This window comes from Argopecten irradians, chromosome 4, assembly GCF_041381155.1.
Source record: "Argopecten irradians isolate NY chromosome 4, Ai_NY, whole genome shotgun sequence".
NCBI classification, from domain to species: domain Eukaryota; kingdom Metazoa; phylum Mollusca; class Bivalvia; order Pectinida; family Pectinidae; genus Argopecten; species Argopecten irradians.
Window position 1 is genome coordinate 48,272,417 of NC_091137.1, and position 22,140 is coordinate 48,294,556.

General features: G+C 33.7%; 1 protein-coding gene across 1 annotated transcript; it reads left to right on the plus strand.

Annotated features, from left to right (window-relative positions):
• The first annotated feature begins 8 nt into the window (after nt 1-8).
• On the plus strand, nt 9-21,437 carry LOC138321870 (low-density lipoprotein receptor-related protein 4-like). Its single transcript, XM_069265873.1, has 20 exons — nt 9-346; nt 4,660-5,104; nt 5,548-5,803; nt 6,509-6,653; nt 7,601-7,711; nt 8,118-8,375; nt 9,417-9,567; nt 9,989-10,129; nt 11,246-11,357; nt 11,842-11,989; nt 12,536-12,658; nt 13,044-13,283; nt 14,618-14,822; nt 15,093-15,232; nt 15,771-15,912; nt 16,184-16,296; nt 16,600-16,722; nt 18,718-18,894; nt 19,244-19,361; nt 19,823-21,437. The coding sequence occupies exons 1-20, from the start codon at nt 280-282 to the stop codon at nt 20,661-20,663; spliced, it is 4,056 nt and encodes a 1,351-aa protein (XP_069121974.1). The 5' UTR covers nt 9-279; the 3' UTR covers nt 20,664-21,437.
• The last annotated feature ends 703 nt before the right edge of the window (nt 21,438-22,140 follow it).

Consider the following 22,140-nt stretch of genomic DNA (forward strand, 5'->3'; position numbering starts at 1 on the left):
ATGTTGTCATAATATAATAGACACATTTTAATAACGAAAGTGAACCTTGACAGCCGAACATATGTGTTTGTGAAGACGCCAACTTCTTTATTATCAACTCATCCCGAACGTTTGTTGTCGTTGTGTGAAATATATGTGTCACAGAGTCATTCGCCCTGAACACTGAACACAGGTGTATCTACTGATCCACCCTGTTTGATTTTCCTTTACGTCGGTCAATACACTCTCGACATAGACTTTAATTCACTTCCTTGATGCCACTACGAGTGGACAAGCAAGATGGCACTGTCCTGGTGTGTGACCGGGTTCGTCCTCGTTCTGAATGTTAATGCAGTCTTTGCGCAAGGTGAGTGTATTGCCATAAGGTATTTTATACTAAATATACGTTGTATAAATCTTATCGTCTATGCCTCGTTTGAGCTCTTCAATCCGTCCCTAATATGAAGTGTAAAAACTTCCTTTCATCCAAAAAGTGATGAGATTGAGTATAATGTCGACCGATCAAGGGATCAAACGATCATAACACCAATATCTCATATATGGGACGAAAATGATGTTTCGTACTCGTCGATCTCTTCAGTGATATTATGTTCAATAGTCGTATATGATATTTCTAGTATCTAGGCACAAACTTATTTAAATTATTACTCATTTACATTGGATACTTTGTTCAGATAAGGTGTAAGCCCTTGTTTAAACTAATGATGATTTGTATGTCTATACATGGCTTAGGCGTACTTGAATATAACTTAGTTAATAAAAAGCGTGTATATTTCGGGACATTAAATGTTACTGTTAAAACTAAAAGTGATATATAAGCACGCAAAATATTACTAGTATAAAATAGAGACTTATAACTTTAAAATGATAATACATAATGAGAAAGAGAGCTTTATCCACCTTGAATTGTAGCTTTCAACTGATAAAGCATATTCGGTGGCTATGTGTGAAAGAAACCAAACGTACGCACAATATTTCATTAAAGAATTCAATACGAATTCAAATCCACTATACATCTCTCCAGTTATATTGCAGAATAAATAACACATACAAATATTTATCATAACAAGATCTGCATGTTTCTGCACTTAATGGTTATTTCATGAAACCGAACATTATTAAGTATAAATATTCATATAAAGAAAACTCGACACACCCTTGAGCGCTTTCGACATGTCTTGGCGGCTCTTCAAACTTTTTATTTAGTCTCTTTACAAAAAACAGTGTATAGAGACACATATTTACAACTTACAATCAACATAAAACGAAAATATATAAGGAAAACAAATTAGATAATTTTTAACAGAATGTGTTCAGTTTACTTTTTTTTAAATTTTATATACCACTTTTCGCATGTCAGAATAATAACAATGTATACTTAAGACTAGTTCTATCGTATCGGTACCTTGGTTGTACATGCATTAAAAACTGCATTAAAATATGAAAGGAGTTCTCGGAACCAATGCATGCGGCAAAGTATTGTTCGGTCTTCTCAAATCTTAAGAAAGGGTTCTATTCACAGTTTAAATTCAACATGGTGTTCCTAGGATAACATAATGATATCCTGAAACCTGAGTCGATCCATACAGTTTGAATGCCCAACATGTATAGTACTGACAAATTGATTTTACCAATGGAGTTTTCTTTGTGCTGCCCGTATTCACGTAGCAAATCAGCATTTATGTGCATTATTTTTTCAACTGGATAAATTTTAAATATCATTTAAAAAGAATCAAACAGTATGATTAAGAAAAGGACTGTAATCGATTTGTGAATTATAACGTGTTAGTAACACGTTAAATTTACATATTGTACTCGATGAATACGAAAACGCTTTATCATTGCAATTTATAGAAATGACTTTCCTAAGAGGAATATTTGATTAAAATGCTACCTGTACTGATAGAACGTGTACATAACATCCACTCCTTATTGTTTAAAAGCCTTTTGCTGGATAGTAAACATTAAATGAAATGCGTAAGTATATTCAGTGGGTGAAAGTAACGGAGATGGTACTAACTGGTGCTTGATTGGTCCCTACCCATAAAACTTGTCATTTTAATAAATTCTGTCAAATTTACTCTACTCACTATGTAAAGATATTTATTAAGATATTTATCAGATTTCATTTTACGTATAACCTACATTCCTTTTCATTTTTCTGTAAGGTATCAAATGAAAAAAAAATGTTGCTCAGTATCGAATACTTTAAGATATAAAAACACTTTATATCGAAAAGAAGAAAAATATATTCTATGAAACATGTGTAAAGGTTCATCACTATATGGGGTCCTTAGAAACGTCAATATATATCATAGCATACTATATCATTCTGGCGATCGTAGTGGATTTGCCCACTGGGACTCAATATTGTTTTGCTGAAAAGGGGTTATCGTTTTGATAAGCGCATGAGTGACGTCACAAAAATATGTCTAAAAAGAAAACATTTTAGTTCTGAAAGCCATATTTAAGTATGTTCCCGGAAAACTGTCAATAGCGTGATTCATTTTCAAGATATACTCGATGGTCTCGAATGATAGGGAAGATATTAAAGCAGGACACAAAAGAGGGAAAGAGAAAAGGAATAAAACAATAACACAAATTTTGAAAAAAAAATAAATAAACAAGAGAACGTATTATCATCATCGTTAAAATAGCAACAAATCAAAAATTAGATTCAAACTATTATCATCGATTGCATTTGTAATAACCTTCTATCAAACTGAGTTATTTATTGTCGGTTGTGAGAAGGATATATTGACCAAATATAGACAAAGGCAGAGACTGACGATACCATTAATACTAGTGTAACAAAGCAGGCACATTGTGTAAGATTACATGCAATAAAGGAAAGAAATGCTGGATGAGTATTGTCAGTAAAGTTTTTTGACGCTATACCAAAATTTTAATTATTTAATTTCAATATTCATGAAGAATTTATTTTGTTTAATGTATGATTTTCCAGACCTGCAACACAAATAATAGAAACACTAATAAAGCGTTTATCCTAAACCTATAATGCACATATTCAAACTTGTACATTATTATTATACTTGTTCCCGGTATTTCTTTGATCTTTGAGATGAGTTGTGATCAGTCCAAGTGAAATCGTTCATATGGTCGACTCTAAAAGATTATTAAGAGCACATACTGTGAATATATATAATACCTAGTGTAACCTTGTACACAATTAGTAGGAGGATTTTATTACGTTTTTAAGATGTTGTTAAAAACATCCATGTGGCATTAATCTATTGATTCATCATATAATGTGGGTGTTACACCTAGTGTTGCCTAAAGCTACAGATATGTTAGGAGTTTCATAAAATCACATATAAAATGAACATATTTACGGTAATTTTTATCACATTACTAAAACAAATCTACACTAAAAATAATTTTTATCACTAAATTCATAAAGAAATGTCTGGAAGTCCAAACATTATTTTTTCCAGACGTCACATTGTTGTTTCTATTATGACGTCACAATACATTCTGCTCCGCAAAGGCAATGTAAATAGCTTCGGGTATAGACATATGCAAACAATATTACACGAGCGAAACCATTGGATATCAGACTATTTATGTGACCCAGTAGTCTTTGTCCTAGAAATCATTGCATGTGACAGAAAATTTCCCTACTAATGAAGTTAATATTAATATGCATATACTTCAATCGTATTGTAATTTCCATACACACAAAAAGGAGGAGAAAGCTGTAAATAAATTCCATAACACATTGACAATAGTGACGTAATTCAAACCTTGCATAGATATTTCTCACTACTAACCTTCAAGTTGAAGATATTACATCCTGATAGAGTTTAAGTCATAATTTTAAAACTTTATTAATTACAACATGTGCAATAAATTAATCATTTTATTTTCAAGTAAAAAAAGCATCACACAACTTTTCAAAAAAAAAAGAAAAAAAAAAAGACGCAAACAGGTGTAGCGCTAAAGATGTGATCCACATATATGTATATAGTCACATCAAGCATTTTAACTTGTAGGTGTTTAACTGGTTTATGAAAATTTTATTGTCTTCACATAGAGCGCTTTAAGCTGAATAAATGTGGATGAAGTAAGTTTCTAATTTCCATACAACAACAGAGATCAGCATAACGAATAGCAGCATATTTGACTTAACTATGTTAAACTTTCGAGAGATATCTAATACTGTTAACGTGCTTATTTTATCCCAGTCGTCGCAAATGTGCGAAAAATGTAAATTGCGATTCACTAGCGCGGATGTACATTATCGCAATTCTGTGGTTCTATAGAGGGGGAGGGGGTTCAATCTTTCGTTGAATTCCGCACTAAAATTACACAAAAGTTCCCATAAGATCCCTATCTTGATTATCTTCCCTGTCAGAAACAGACTTTAAAGAATTCCATAATTTCTGTACCTAGTTCACATCTACATATACCCACATATCAAACATTTGAAACTGATGCGCCATTAATAATTAATACCCAGTCAGCATGCTCCGAAACCCACAAGGGGATTTCCAGAAATCTATTTTTGGTTTGATCTTTTAAAAAATCTAGCGTTGCACATGAATTAACGCTTCAAAGATAACGCGAAAGCGCTAAAATTAAACAACCGCTAAAACACATGTCAGTACTATTACAGTAATACCATTTTATCTTTTTCAGAGGCACTGATTGTTAGTTTCCAAGCCTCCACTAGTAACAATGGATCGCTATATACATACCGAGGGACAATCCAACAACTCTCCATACATTCGGAACTTACTCCTGAAATTACATCGTTCAGTCTACCAGGAGTCACCATCACCAGTCTGACCTCTGACCCCGAGAATGATACTCTTTACTTCTACGATTACTACACCCAAGGTATCTATTTGATGTCACCTTTCTCGTCCCCACAAGACAGCCAGACGGTACTTGTCTATCATGCGTCACGGTCCATTAACACCGACATTGCTTTGGACTGGATATCCCATAATCTATACTGTACTGATGGCCTCCTTGGATTGATCTTTGTTATAAACTTGGCGAGTTCGAATAACATGCGTAGAATTCTACTGGATACAAATATGGAGTCGGCGAAATCAATCACAGTGGACCCAACCTCAGGGTAAGCATTATATTACATTATTGTTACGAAACAAAACAAAAAAGACAACATTTAAAACGTTAAATTGTGTAAGCGAATAATGGACAGACAAACCTGTCAATAAAGACCACCCAAGGGAGAGAGGAAATTGTCTTTATAGTCAGGTGGTCATTATACACAAGTTGAAATGTGTTGAATGTGTTTGGAACCCTTGAAAATGGTCTTATTTATGCAGGTGGTCTTTATATAGAGGTGGTCGCTAAAAAAGGTTCACTTACATTGAATTTTATATACAGTTTTTATAAAGTCATTTAGTTACAAATGTTTAATTACAATAAAAATGTTATAACACGCCTATAATATGGTAATATGCTGTTTTAATTAATAATTTTAATTAATTAATTAATTTAATCAAAGGGCAAACTTTTGAAACAAAATTTTAATTTAAACCTGATTTCCAACAGTTACATGTTTTGGTCCGACACCTTCAAAGGATCTCACAGAATAGAGCGAGCAGACCTATCCGGCCAACGACGACGAGTGATCGTATTCATAAGTGTATTGAATATCGGTGACGTCTCCACTGATATCCAAGAAAAACGCATCTACTGGACGGACCGAATTCGAAACACCATCGAACGCTGCTCGTACGACGGACAAAACAGGGAAATATTTCATCGTCGAAATAATAATTACTTCTCCTACATCATGACCGATCAAGTATGTATTATTTATAAAATGTGGGACAAGGAAGTAATTCCAACCGTGTGGACAAAACAAAATTGTAATATTTCGAGGCGATCTGCCCCTTTATCAAGACAAACAAAACGAACACGATTACATATGATTAATATATATAAAACTAACATAGAAAGCAATATATGTGGTCTTCCTTGCCACTGTCTAATGGTCAGCTGTATGTACTGCTGAACAATTGCCTATGTATGGCCGATGTACCTGGGCACGTTCCTTAACATTAAGGATTTCTTAAAATTCCCAACAGGAAAAGTTCAGGAAAAATATTCAGTCGAAGAACATTTCTTAAAATCCTTAAAACACTTTCCAATGGAGAATTTTAAGTTAAGGGATTCTTTAAAGTTAAGGAATGTTTGTGAAACTGGGCCAAAATCTAGACCCCATTGTCGTCTATAGGTACTAAGTAATAAAGAAAACATGAAGATTGGTTCGTTAGTCTGTATGGGGTGTCTGATGTGAGATCTTTTGTAATTCAGAAAGGCAATGATAATGTACAGATACACATCACACAGTCTTGGACTTCACTAAGATAACTGATAACACGTTAGCTTACGAAACTGAATGGGTCTAACACATTCTTTATCGGAACAATGCCATATATAAAACGTTTATGATAATTAACCATTCATACATCTAATATAAAGACCTAATATAACCTGATGGTTTCAGACCCACGTTTGTGTGACGGAAGACTTTCTGGATCTATTGATATGTAAGTACAAAGGAACTGACGAGGATGTCATTTCAGAGAAATATACCAGACAACCCTACGGACTGGAGATATACGATAAATCTCTCAAGCCACCAGTTATAGGTAAGTGTAGATTTTATCGTTATTGTTATCATAATTCACTTACGACAGGTTACTCTATAAGATGAAATGTTCATGGGTATCGTCTTTCGTTGATCGGAATATATTGTCAGATATAACACCGTTATGTTTTGTTTTTTATCCATACGACAGGTGCATATGCCATTGATCTTGTGATGTGTTAGCTATTAATTATTATGAAAAAAAGTCCTTATAATGACTCTTTTCGATGATTGCTATTAACTATTATATTTTAAATCACTTTGTTCAACCGAACATAAAACATTTATCTTATTTTAACCCCGACAACTCTTTATTATTTTATATGGGAGTAGCCCGATACGGTCCAGATACTTCGGTCAATATAAATAATACAATACAATGGCATACGCGCAACGCAAGTCATCCTCCTCCGTAAATTTGGTTTTTGGTTTGTTTATTTTTACGTCCTATTAACAGCCAGGGTCATGTAAGGACGTGCCAGGTTTGTTGGTGGAGGAAAGCCTCCGTAAATCATCTAGGGTGTATTGTGAAATCTGAACACCTGGAACAATATTTAACAATGTAAAAAACATGTGCCTATACTACCAAATCAAAAGCAATATCCAATTTGTCGTGCTTGACTGCAGAGACTCAAATGACGTCACATTATCAGTAATTATGCATGTGTAATGCACATTGACACCCGCAAGACGTGCATATTAACTTTGCGCGTGTGACCTTTTAACCTTTGCACACGCTTCTTTTCTAAAAACGTACCACTGTTTACAAATAGTCTACCAGTACCAATGATACATTTATGTCATAGTTACCCGATATACAACGGAACAGTTTCTAAAACTGTCACATTGTGCTATACTTTCAGTAATACATACACGAAATATGGTATTGTCTTTATTTCTATGTGTTATTTTAATTGTCTTTATTTCTATGTGTTATTTTAATTTTAGACAAATGTATGTCTATGGTATGCCAACACTTTTGTGCTCCGAATCCCATCGGAGCTGCCTGTCTGTGCAAGGATGGTTTCACCCTCCAGCCGGACGGAACATCGTGTACAGGTAAGAACTATAACAATCCGTGTAATTCCACGTATGCAAACTAGGAATACTTCGAGATATCGATAAAAAGAGTTTCTGTTTATTTTTTCATATTCTTCATATTCCTCACAAATAATCAAAACAATATAAAAGAGTTACAAAGAAAGACATACAAATACCACTTCACTCACTACAAATGACATATGACATTTAAGTAACCACTATTTCGACCACTAGAACAATGTAGTTAACAAATGTATCATCGTTAAGATAACAAAGCATAGTCTATGTGTAGGTGAGTAGAGCTACCGAAGAGCGATCTGGTTTTTTCTCAAAAGCTGATGAGTTTTATTCTAGTTTAATAATAATAGGTCTTCTGATATACAAATTGTTATAAAACTTATTTAACTTTTATATTCTCTCGCAGCTAACGACGATTTACCAGTTAAAGGCCTTCTACTGGGAAATTACACTCACATCTGTATGATAAACTTTATGGAGTTGATGTCAACCCTACCGAAGCCTCACTCCTGTTTCCTAGAAAACCTCAGTAATCTGAAGTTTTTATCTGTGGATGTTGCGACCAGTACTGCGTTCTATGCCGACACTGGATCAGGGAATCTTATTGCTGCCAGTCTGTTATCAGGGAGTACACTATCGCTCACACAGACAGGGACAGTAACAGGTAAGATCTTTGGTATCGATTTTCTCTTGAGAACACCAGTCAAACATTTCTAAAAAGACCAACAAAAAGAACCAACAAATTGTGTAATAAATTGCCATTTGGGACCCTATGAATTGGTCTTAAAATGCAGGCGGTCTTTATAAAGCTGTAATGCATGTATAAGATTGCAAAATATCACTTAAATCGCTATGAGTACAAAACTCCTCAAATTCAAACACAAACACTGTACGTTTTCTAATGTTCCTTATCTCTTCGAACCCAAAGGTTTGCATAATACTTCTGTGCAATAACATTAAGTCCCTTGTGTGGTCAATAGATTTATGACGTGATAACAGTGATTTGCCGGCTTGCTCCATTACCAGCCGACAGTTGATTAACACTGTTAAAGTTAAAATATGGATAAATCGTTATCATAACTGACGGATCGCCAGCTGTCAATCAAACCGCACGTGACTTTGTATTTTGTAATGTGTGTGCTACGATGTTTGCTCCGACATTGAATAGAAATACGTACGTTTGTGAGTACGAGGCTGGCTATATTACACCTATAAAATTGTTTACAGAAATCTATATATATTTCAGTTATCTTATCTTAATCATGTAAATTGACATGCATTTGATCGTAACCTATATAAGGTGATCAACATGTCCAACAGCGGTTGCTAAATATATGTTTCACATAAATATATGTACAATATGACAATCAATTCTTAATTAATTAAAACAAAAAGTAAACAAATAACCATCTAAACTAGTGAAACAGTACGAAGTGGGTAGCTAGTACTAGACTATCGAAAACTATCTGCTCTCTTTGTTACGACTTTTGTATAAGGAGGGTAGTTAGTAACTATCGGACTTTTTCTTCTATTTTTGCTATGTCTATTGTCACTGTCTGTTGTATCTTGTGGTTCGGTGTTATGTCACCAATATAGACTTTATTCACATAATATATTGGTCATCGATGATAAAAATGTACATTAAAGTTATGAGATGACCAATTATAACATGATATTATCATTTGTCGCACTTTGTTGATATCAGGTTTGGCCTATGACTGGGTAGGCCGAAACTTATATTGGGCTGAAGAGGACTCAACGAACATTAAACTTGTGAACGTGGACACACTCTCTTCAAGTGAACTTGGACTGAGTACACGGAGTCCGTCAGATTTAGTAGTAGATCCACATAGCAGGTGAATAGGAACTTTTACATAATCAATATTTAGTCGATGTCGAACAAAAACAATTACAACAATGACAATAATTTATCAACCGATAGCCAACTCACTTTAATTATCAGTGACAACAAATCAATAAATATTTTTTTTTCAACAATTTTCTATTTATTCTATATATTTATTGATAAAAAACTTTTCATAAGTCTAAACAGTGAACTGATTCAGTAAATGAATGATCATCTCAAGATATGCATTTTACAAACAAATAGTTGTATTTTTGTTGTCTGCTACTCTCTTTATTTTTTTTTAATTATCATATTGGAGTTATCTCCCTTCATTTGAAATTAGATGTCTCTTTTGGTTTTGTGTGTTTCTGTTGATGAGTGTTTGTAACATGTACCACTGTGTTGTTTAGAAGAGATTCTTTTAACAACAGAATGCTGTATTGGTTATCGGGATTGGGTACACCATATTACTCAATACAAACGGTATCTATGGATGGCAGCTCGGCTCCTTCTGTTGTTGTATCTACAAGTAATTCTCTAACAGCCTTGTTCTACGACAGTTCAGCACACAGGTAGGTTACTAGTATGGCGAACTTACGACGTTGTTGAAGATATATGAAATAACACTTGTGTTGAGGCCGTATATACTGCAAAATCACATATAAGAAAATAAATGTTCAGCATAAATTTATATTTTAAGAAATTTCTGATTTTAAAATCATCTCGTTAAAGATCGAAAATGAAATATTTTTTATATATTAAAGTTCCAGATAAATGATCAATTATTTAACGTAATGAAAAGTACTCGAAAGTAGCTAATATTTAAAGGTGTTTTAATTTCACTTAAATCACGGATTAACCCAAATTCTCAAAATTTCATGCATCGCGAAATTTTCCAAAAAGTAAAGTTTAGACATCAAACATTGTCATGTAAATGACGCTTTCAAACACTTCAAAGAAGATTCGCAAAAAATAGTTCTTCGCAAATGCTTTCCCAACAGTAAATCGCGAAATTGTAAACCCACGAAACTTAAAGAGACAATTCACTCAGGCAAATTCTTTTACATAACCAATAAGCAAAATATAGCATAAATGTATTGTTCTACATTTCTTATGAAACATATAACGTAAAACATTGACAAATTCCACGACATTGTTAAGTATTTTAATTAATATCGTTGAAATATCAAATCGTTGATCAATACGATTAAGCAGGTACAATATTAACTCTGTACCCATACCCGAGCCAAAGTCACGCACGTTAAACAAATGAACTACATAACCACTGAGAAGGTGATAAAATGATTTTTAGGCAAGACAATTCACCTAATAAGGTAAACACACTACTGTCAGAGCGATTTGAGCAGTTCTAGCCAAAAGTTGCATTACTTTACGAGCAAGGGACAGGGTTCGGCATACAAGAAGTTCAACCACAGTGTGTAATGGCGGACAGCGAGCAAGTTTGAATATTTCACACACGTGTCACCACCATAGGCGTTTCAGGCATATCACAGTAAAACTGACTGATCTAATTTCCATTAGAACTTGTTTTATCTGATATATATACAAATTTTAATGTTCTCTTAGACTGAATTGTCCCGAAACTTAACAACTATACAGTATGTAGTTCTTTAGCATCCTTGGGGATGTCTCACATAGGTTCCTAACATCTGTTTGTTGGGTTACAGGTTGTACTGGGTAGAGGACGGGGTCCTGAAGAGTTCTGTAGGCGATGGGAGTGACGTCTTTACTCACAGCACGATAGCCTCACACTATCACTCACAGCTGATTGTCTATAAGGTCACTCCTGCATTCTACTGCTAATATCAATTAAGGGGACACAATCTCTACTTAAAAAAGAAAACTGTTCAAATACAAACAGATATCGTTCGAATTTTTTCTTCTTATATTTGTAATGATAAAACATCAATAAGGTTTGAAATCCGGACGCCAATACTCCGCAAAACTCATTAGGACAGAAATATCATCGACCGGATAACCGTAAACTAGAGCGAACAATTTGACTTAGAGTTGTCAGTCGGGAAAACTCCGGATTATTTATATTAGGCTGGGCATGAAGGTGTCCAGATTATCAAAGTTTCACTATAATGTAAATGAAAAATCCTCACATCTGATATATCTTCTATTGGAGACAAAGATAACTAAACAAGAAAATCATTATATCACCACGGCAAGGTCGACATTCTGATTTGTTTGCGGGTTACAACATTAATATTGCAAACATTGCTACATTGTCACTAATTATTACGTTATTATAAACCAGATGTACGTTGTTTGGCGGACCTTTGAGAATTCCCATATCCACACCATGTCCATGGAAAACAACGAAATTATAGCCCACGAAGTCGACGGGTTTGGAGAGATTACGGGGATGGCAGTATTTGATAAATCTCTGCAACAGTCACAACCAGGTTTGTATTAGTCGGGGTAGTACACCCCCTCCTAGAGACACACATCTTAAGGAAGCAATGCTTGTCTTCAGAATTCAAATTATAACCCACAGATCACGAAATCAACGGGAAACATAAACTCCGAAACATGTCCAATAATGGTGTCATCAATGCAAGATAGCGGAAACGGCCGGTGAATTTTAACCAAAATGAAATCAAATGACAAAACTTTTTTTGTTCAAATGTGACAAATGAGATACAACAATGAAAGGGAATGACGTTTATAATTGAGAAAAACAGTTAAAATAAAAAGAGAACAAATAAAATCCAACATGGCCGCAAAATGACAATTGTAGTCAATATAATAACAATACAAACTATACATGAAAGGAAAACGACATTCAAACCATTTAAAGCATAATCATGCACAAATAATATCTCAAAGGATTCCTAGATGATGAAAACCTCCGTTACTCCTGTTTCATTTTTTCTGGTGTTACAATCATATGATATTTTGTAGAATCGGTACAATCATGTACAGGAAACTATATTTTTTTTTATACACAGAACCCTGTGCTGTGTTGAATGGTGGCTGCTCTCATATATGTATTCCAACGTCTGACACAGAAAGGAGTTGTGCATGCAGCTTTGGATTCACACTCCAACCAGACCAAACATCCTGCAAAAGCAGTAAGTATAAGAATGTGTGATCACAAATGTACTGATTTACCCTTGAAGACACATTTAGACTGTTCTTAATCCGAGATATAGACCAGTCCATTATGAAATTCCAGGTGAGAATGAGTCAAGAAAACTGAAGTCTCAATATGTGTTCTTACATTATTCCTATATCATTTTGTCTTTTAATATTGCTTTGCGATATATTCTTAATATTCTGGTTGTGTGTCTTCATTGTTGCATTCAATAATCATGCAAAATAGGATTTATAGATACCAAGTTATAAATTGTAGAAGAAAAGAAAAAATAATATAAAGTTTTTGTTATTTGTACCTTTTAAACACAATACTTTTACATCACTACTTGCGCATGAACATTGCCAATACGTATATTTCAGAGCCAGTCCTGACAAATGAGTTTCTGTTGCTCCCAGACCTAAACCACGCCCGCTTGTATCAACTGTCCTTGGGCCCTGTACCGTCCCCCGAGTTTCTGGCTCTGGATGTACCAGTAGATAGACCAGTGGATGCTGTCTACGACCATATATATCACTATATTTATTGGACAGAGGCTAATCTCCAATCCATAAAGAGGGCAAAGTTGGATGGTTCAGATGTCCAAACTATTCTAACATTTTGTATGTATAATTATGTAATTCTTTGTTTTCTTGTACATTGTAAGGGGCATTTCCATTGGCATAAATAATTACTTTATCTGTATTGAAATAGTAAATTTCCATCATACTGTTGTTCTATATTCACATTACTACTGCACAGTATCTATATGTTGATACCATGGTATTTTCCAGTATTAACGTTGGTACATGTAGTTAGGCTCTGACATAATAATACTACAAACCGAGTTTAAAAGGTCAAGAAATGACTGGGTTTTACATCAGTACGATAATTCCCTCCAAAATATAACATATTATGAAAATGGATCAATATGGAAATATATTCTTTCAAAAATATTTGAAATGTTGTGCTTATGGTTGTATATCTCGTTTAATCGATGGGAATATTTCATCCACTGTTATTTTTAAGTCCGTTGTCCGTGACAACACACTGGAAGTTACAAGAACTCAACCCTTTCCCGCCAAATCATTTGTTGTTCCATCTAATGATATTTTTCACTATACAAACCTATAACTTTTATATTCATACTTTATTTATCACCCCCTTTTTTATAAAGGGAATGCCTATATAAATGTAAATCTAAGCATTGGTTGTCATATTTTTGTCATGCATTAGTGTGTAACATACATTGGGTGTTCTAGCATATCTATCATGGTGCGCTATCGCGCATCATTGGCTATGCTAGACCACCCGATGTACATGTATATTACACACCAATGCATGTCAAAAATATACCTTTCGGCCGGGTACGAATTGGTCCCTATGTGTTCTAGTGGAGCAGTGCCTCCGGAAATCACTCGGGCACAGTTTTCTATACTTTTTTTGTAGGTTTCCAATTATTTTGTGCGTATACAAGCATTTATATATTATTTTTGTCGAAAACAAACATAACTACCATTCTTAATATCTACCGTACCGCTCACAAAACGTCAAATTCATACTTTGTAGACTTGCTGTATAAATTCACTGCGGAAAGGTCTTCATATGTGTATATGAAAAAAACAAAATTTCTCGCTGAGAATTTGATATTTTATATGGTTCAGTTTTATTGCCTAGTAGGTAACCGATGTAAAACAAGTACGATAAAATGCATGCAAACTTTTAAATAATGGTTTACAAAACCATTACTTTGCTCCATTAGCAGTAATAGGTACCAATTGTAGCTCTACAGACGACAACATTTTCTGTCTAAAAGTCTTTAGACCACCCGATGTACATGTATATTACACACCAATGCATGTCAAAAATATGAAAACCGATGCTTAAATCATAACTGTAATTATGTTTTTCAACTTCAATAGATCTACTCATTTAGCTCATAAATCAATTACTTCAGCACAAGAATACCCAGAACGTTTAGCCTATGATGCTGGTACTGGAAATTTGTACTATACGACATCAGCCTCTGGTGATACTACTGTGAGAGACGGTAGACTAGGAGTATTACGAGCTACTGAGGACCGTGTTTACGACAAAGTGTTGGTCCAGACCGATGGCACCGCCGATTATATGCAGGGACTCCTTATTTATCCTAAAAAGGCGTAGGTATCTTTCATTAATCTACTGAAAAGCATCATTTCTGTGCTTGGAAGGTGGATATTATATATAATAATATACATATATATTGGCTCTGAAATCCTGGACAGTTGGAACGAGGCCCAATAGAGGTTAGAGGAGTGTGATGTCATCGTTTAATTTTTAATATTTCGCCAATGTTTGATTGAGCTCGATATAACCTTTTGTTTTTTCTCGTTGTTTTCGTATTACAACATTTTTCAACAATCACTAAGTAACGTAATGTTATATTTTAGATTGTTAATTTGGAGCGGAGTAGACTTTGACGGCCCGACAGCTGAAGGAGCCATATATAGGTCGTTCATGGACGGAACGGCTGTCTCTGTTCTGGTATCTGATGTGTATCATCCTCAGGGACTCGCCATGGACTTCGCAAGTATGATTTGTGTTTGTGTGTGATATGATTACAATCTGGTCAAAGGGAGGTAATTCAAATATAAAAGTCCCCTTTGTAAAACTTTCGTGCTAATAAAGAAAATAAATCAGACTTGAAACTGTTTTTTTCATATAAAGCGAGGTTCCCAGCCTCTCACTGAAATCGTACTTCATAGCATGATATTTGCCACGCGCAGTCAAACCAAATAGCTGCAACATAACCCAGCTGTTAAAGCTAACTTCATTATCAAGTTCTAATATGTATACTGTCATTCGTTTGATTTTTGTACATTAATTATCATGTTTTTTCCTCATGTTTTTTTGCTATTTTGTGCTTGCTATTTTACTATAATGCCATTATACATATAGATCTAATATCATTCGTTTGATTTTTGTACATTAATTATCATATTTTTCCTTATGTTTTTTGCTATTTTGCGTTTGCTATTTTACTATAATGCCATAATAAATATAATATCATTAGTTTGATTTTAAAACGACAAGGTGTACAGACTTTCAGTTTTCTATTTGCTGTATAGCTGAAAAAGTCTATTGGGCGGCGTACGGTGGGATAGGATACACGGACCTCTTGGGAAACAAGGGTACATTGATACAGAGTACAGACCTCACGGACATAGTGTTAGCCAATGACGTCATATATTACACAGGTAGAAATACAAGGTGAGACTGGTAATCAAAATACAACCTGGATGTTTTAGAACCATCGTCATACGGACTGTAGTTGACGAAATATTCTAAAAAAAGTGAATATTAAGTAGTACAAGTATTTGTTTAGTTTTAAAACTCAAAATGGCTTATGATGATGATAATGATGAATGATATTAGCATTAATTTGAAAAAAATAAACAATTACAAAGAAATGCATTTTACTTATTTCAACCGTCTTTAAATGCAATACATTGATCATTTTCACAAAAATATTACATTGTAGAAATATTATGAAGATCGACAAGAACACTGGATCCAATATACCTTGGTTGAATAGTACTCCAGAAGTTGGCAACGTCATTTCCCTCCATATTTACCAAGGACAACAGCAGCAAGGTAGACTATCGCTCAAATCTTTTGAAGTTCATACAATAAAAACCACAAACGAGCAAATTATCCGGTCGAGCAGTTTGAAATGGCATTTTACACAATATTGACCAAGTATTTCTCGTATCGTAATCCAAAATGATTTAAAAATGTCCAGTTATAGTATATACAATTTATATTAAGTCTGATATTTTCTTTAAAGTTAAGTCATTGCTAAATGTTTCTCTGATATGTAATGCATTTCTAGAGTATTCATTAGAAAGTTACATATTTTTATGTATTAATACAGCGATGTACATTTTTCTTTTCAAGGCAATGCTGCTTGTATTAACAATGGCTTATGCGCGGTTTTCTGTCTTCCAACACACAATGGGAAGACGTGCGCATGTGCGGATGGTGTACACTTGCAACCTGACGGACGGACATGTGGATCAAGTGAGTATTCTTAATGAAGATTGATATATACTTACTTTGTTCTATCTCCCAGAATTCATGTAAAAGTATTGCTCCAAAACTAATGTGCTAAAATATTATTGTGCTTATTATATCTGCTCTGTGTCGTTGACGTAGTCATTATGCTGATTGTGCGAATTTATTTATGTCCTAATGTTTTAAGACCAGTGTCTTCGGTTTACAAAGGTGACGAAAACACCTTACACTTTGCTTTTTAACGTTACTGTTAATGGTATGTTTTAAGTGCAATGTTAATGGTCTGTTTTGAGTGTAATGATAATGGTATGTTTTAAGTGCAATGTTAATGGTCTGTTTTAAGTGTAATGTTAATGGTCTGTTTTAAGTGCAATGTTAATGGTCTGTTTTAAGTGCAATGTTAATGGTCTGTTTTAAGTGTAATGTTAATGGTATGTTTTAAGTGCAATGTTAATGGTATGTTTTAAGTGTAATGTTAATGGTATATGTTTAAGTTTAATGGTATGTTTTAACAATGTTAATGGTCTGTTTTAAGTGCAATGTTAATGGTATGTTTTAAGTGTAATGTTAATGGTATGTTTTAAGTGTAATGTTAATGGTATGTTTTAAGTGCAATGTTAATGGTATGTTTTAAGTACAATGTTAATGGTCTGTTTTAAGTGCAATGTTAATGGTCTGTTTTAAAATGTAATGTTAATGTTATGGTTGTTTAATGAATGTTAATGGTCTGTTTTAAGTGTGTAAATGTTTAATGGTATAATTTTAAGTGCAATGTTAATGGTATGGTATGTTTTAAGTGCAATGTTAATGTGTAATGTTTTAAGTGCAATGTTAATGGTCTGTTTTAAGTGTAATGTTAATGGTATGTTTTTAAGTTAATGTTAATGGTATGTTTTAAGTGTTATTAAGTTTGTCAATGTTAATGGTCTGTTTTAAGTGCAATGTTAATGGTCTGTTTTAAGTGCAATGTTAATGGTCTGTTTTAAGTGTAATGTTAATGTTATGTCTGTTTTAAGTGTAATGTTAATGGTCTGTTTTAAGTGTAATGTTAATGGTATGTTTTAAGTGCAATGTTAATGGTATGTTTTAAGTGTAATGTTAATGGTATGTTTTAAGTGTAATGTTAATGGTATGTTTTAAGTGAATGTAATGGTATGTATGTTTTAAGTGTATGTTAATGGTCTGTTTTAAGTGCAATGTTAATGGTATGTTTTAAGTGTAATGTTAATGGTATGTTTTAAGTGTAATGTTAATGGTCTGTTTTAAGTGTAATGTTAATGGTATGTTTTAAGTGTAATGTTAATGGTCTGTTTTAAGTGTAATGTTAATGGTATGTTTTAAGTGTAATGTTAATGGTCTGTTTTAAGTGTAATGTTAATGGTATGTTTTAAGTGTAATGTTAATGGTCTGTTTTAAGTGTAATGTTAATGGTATGTTTTAAGTGCAATGTTAATGGTATGTTTTAAGTGTAATGTTAATGGTATGTTTTAAGTGTAATGTTAATGGTCTGTTTTAAGTGTAATGTTAATGGTCTGTTTTAAGTGTAATGTTAATGGTCTGTTTTAAGTGTAAATGTTAATGGTCTGTTTTAAGTGCAATGTTAATGGTATGTTTTAAGTGTAATGTTAATGGTCTGTTTTAAGTGCAATGTTAATGGTATGTTTTAAGTGTAATGTTAATGGTATGTTTTAAGTGCAATGTTAATGGTATGTTTTAAGTGCAATGTTAATGGTATGTTTTAAGTGTAATGTTAATGGTATGTTTTAAGTATAATGTTAATGGTATATTTTAAGGTGTAAATTAATGGTATATTTTAGGTGTAATGTTAATGGTATATTTTAGGTGCAATGTTAAGTATGATATTTTATGTGTAAAGTTAATGGTATATTTAAGGTGCATGTACAATGTTTATGGTATATTTTATTTAGGCATACTATTAATGGTACATTTTAGGTGTAATTGGTATATCTTATGTGGAATTGTAATGGTAATCGTTTTTAGGTGTAACCTGCGGAAAGACAATACCCAATGGTTTGATGTCGTCCTTCTGTCTAGGGATAGTAAGTGAGAGCTGTAGCTATACGTGTAATTCTGGATACATTAAGAACCCAGTACATGATACCATTACCTGTCTACCGACTGGAATCTGGTCAACTGAGCGAAACAATTTATGTCTAGGTAAGTTAATAGTCCACAGATCTTTTACCAATAAGAAATAGGTACATTTTGTTCTGTGTTACTTTTTGTTTGAAATTATTGGCCTTAAGAAGAATACGTTGAAATATCATGTGACATTTCTCACTGGTAATCATTTTAGTTGTGGATTCTCGCATCAAAGCGGAGCGCTTTATTTTCTGTCTGTATACTAAAACCTGGAGTAGGTAAACGCTTTGATGCCAGAGCCAGGGCTAATACTTTGAGTTTCTTTTTCAACTTAAAGCTGTCTTCTCAGCAACATGTGAAGTAACAATATGTAACATTCCCGTCATTTTTCGAGTGTCAATAATAGACCATTGTTTACACACAGTCGATTCTCCGCCCACTGACACATCGTCTCTTCCCACCATCGCCGGGGTTGTGGCAGCTGCAGTCCTTATCATCCTCATCTCCATCATCGTCTTCATGTGGGTGTGTAAAAGGAAACGGTAAGAATGTAGACACTTGTCTATTGACGCAAACCATTTGCCCATGAGTGACATTCATTGCAATTTCTTGGTTTTTCCTGTAAACTCAATATTCCAGGTGAATCCGTTTAAATAAATTATTTATGTATACATATTATTAATAGATGTGATATACTGTATATATATGCTTTTCCAAGAGAATTATAAAATATGAGTGTATTGCTCTAGACCAGCCAATATAAAACTTACTGTACGAATGAGAGAAATATATATATATAGTTATAAAGAATATCATTATGTTCCGTCCATGAGTTATCGCCCTTTTCCTTGCATGGCTTTACAGAATTTAACTATTTTAAAATAAAACTTCCTACCACTCTATTCAGTGTATGTCGGATTCACGTTTCCATGAATCACATAATATTAAGTAATTATTTTAATTGTAACGATATACTTCGATGAAAGGTTATTTTCTGTTGTAGCAAACCAACACAGCGCCAGGATCACACGTATTGGAGTACTATACACAACATGAACACACCAACAGTAGCTCCGAACCAGTACAATATGAACCAGAACACTGTGGGTGCTGTAGGTCATCCAGTAGCGTCCACTGGTCGAACTGAAAAAGACTACATAATCAATCCCGCTTACCTCCAACCGCCAGAACGACGAGCGAGATGTCCTTCGCCAGATCATGTTTATGCTGAGCTCCCGCCAGCATACTCTAAGTTAGATTCAAATTATATTCCACCAATGGAAGATGAAAATGATGACGCGCAGACGAATCCTTATATTGATCCAGAGCCAGTCTCTGATAAGGAAATGGTTGTGCAACAAGAGAGGAAAAAACGTCGAAGCATTTTAGAGAGTGCCCGGAAGTCGACTTCGTCCTGGCATCAGTCGGAGCAGTCCATGATTATAGATAATGAAGATGAAGTGTTTGATAATCCGTATTTTGTGCCTGTTGATGAAACTGTTTTAAACTCTGTGTCATGTCCACAGAATGACAAATCTAAACAAATCGAGAGTGCCAGTGGATCAAATCCATCCGACTTGATTCAAAACATTAATTTGGATCGCTGTTTGCCAATCAACAATGACCACTTGCAAAAAGATACTGATGAAACTTGTCGTTCTGATAACCAACATTTCCAATTACCTCCTGAACCAAATGGTAACTTAAGTGATCCTAATCAACAAAACACTTTACCTTATATCCGACAGTCTTCACAGGAGGGCGATTCCTCTAGGGTTTCTCTAGCAATCAACACACCGCCAGCGCAACTCTGTGGTGACGACTATATTGATGTTAATTTGTAAATATTACATGGAGAGAACGTTTTTCATTTCCCGGTGATTGACATTAATTGATATATTAAATGATATCCATAGTTTAAATTTTAGTTTTGTATCACCTTTAAAGTACATTACTACGAGAAATACACATTAAGTTGTTTTTATAAAACTATCGTAAATCAATGTAACTAAATAAAATCATATGTTTATAAGTGCATGAACAAATACAGTTCTGTCGACTACCCAGACCAGGAATCGAACCCCGGTCTCCGGTGTAAAAAACTAGGACTCTACTGACTGTGGAAAAAAGCATGCTCCGTCAGCTCAGCGACGGAGACCGTATTTAACACTATGTACATGCATGCCACAATAACCCGCTCCTTTTACATATGATTCATCTGTCTAGTATATGAGATAGGAAACGTAAGTGTCAGATATATTGCCGAGTTTTAGATATAGCCATGTTTTTACCGTTGTCTCAAGGATCACAAAGATTTACGTGGTGCTTTTCTCATATCACCAAGGTAGTTTGTTCTGCTTTCATCATTAGAAATCATTAGAAATAGAGTTATGCCAATACTAAACCTGTGTGATAGTTAATTACTGACATTATGATACTCGTTTGAAATGGATAAGTTCGTAGTAATACGTTAACAATATTAAACTGACGTTATCAATCTTATCAAGATTTTTATACATATAGCTACTCCCTACAGTATTGTACATGTCTGTTTGTGTAATTGCAGGAATATGGATATTCATGCAAAATTTCTTATTGTGGTATGTTTGAAATAAATAATTTAACAAATTTCCGGTTGATAGTTTGTAATTTTTACGTTGATCCAAAACATTGTCACTATACCATTTTCAGTGTTTCGTTTTTACTTGATTTATTCAATAATGAAACTTGAGTTGTGTCCCTTTTAAAATGTCTACCACACATAATCAATCATGGACATAAACATTTTTTAATTATTAAAGCACATCTATTTAAACGGTATTCTCAAAATAGTTTTGGGTTTATGCATTCATAGACAAAATATAGAAGGACATTCGTGATAGAAGCATCTATGAAAATGAATGTCCGTTTTGTCTGTGACTTCATAAAACCAAAAGCTATTGGGAATAATGGTTATAATGTCTATGTAATTTAGATAACTCAATCAAGTACATGTACTAATACGGCATCAATCTCCAATAGTTCAATTTGGCACAAGATTATGCCGCCTCTATGTAAGCGATCATAATATTTTACGTACAATTATTTTGGTTTACAGAAAAATAATCTCAAAAAAAAAATGTAATTATGAAATTAAATTTATTACCGGATAAACAGATTAATAGTAAAAATTAAAAGCTATAAAGATTATGGTTTAAACCACTTCTTTTTTATGTTTTCCTAAAAAAAAGTATGTCATCTTTTCTCTTATATTTCTTTGATGTAATCAATAAACTTGAAAACAATGTTTATACTCTCAGCCAAATTTCATGCGCAACTACT

Excerpts from the sequence above, each read along its gene's own strand:
- LOC138321870 (XM_069265873.1), top strand. The coding sequence starts at position 280 with ATGGCACTGTCCTGGTGTGTGACCGGGTTCGTCCTCGTTCTGAATGTT. Across the intron at positions 8,376-9,416 it reads ACAGACAGGGACAGTAACAG|GTTTGGCCTATGACTGGGTA; the intron begins GTAAGATCTTTG and ends TGTTGATATCAG. Across the intron at positions 12,659-13,043 it reads CCAAACATCCTGCAAAAGCA|AGCCAGTCCTGACAAATGAG; the intron begins GTAAGTATAAGA and ends CGTATATTTCAG.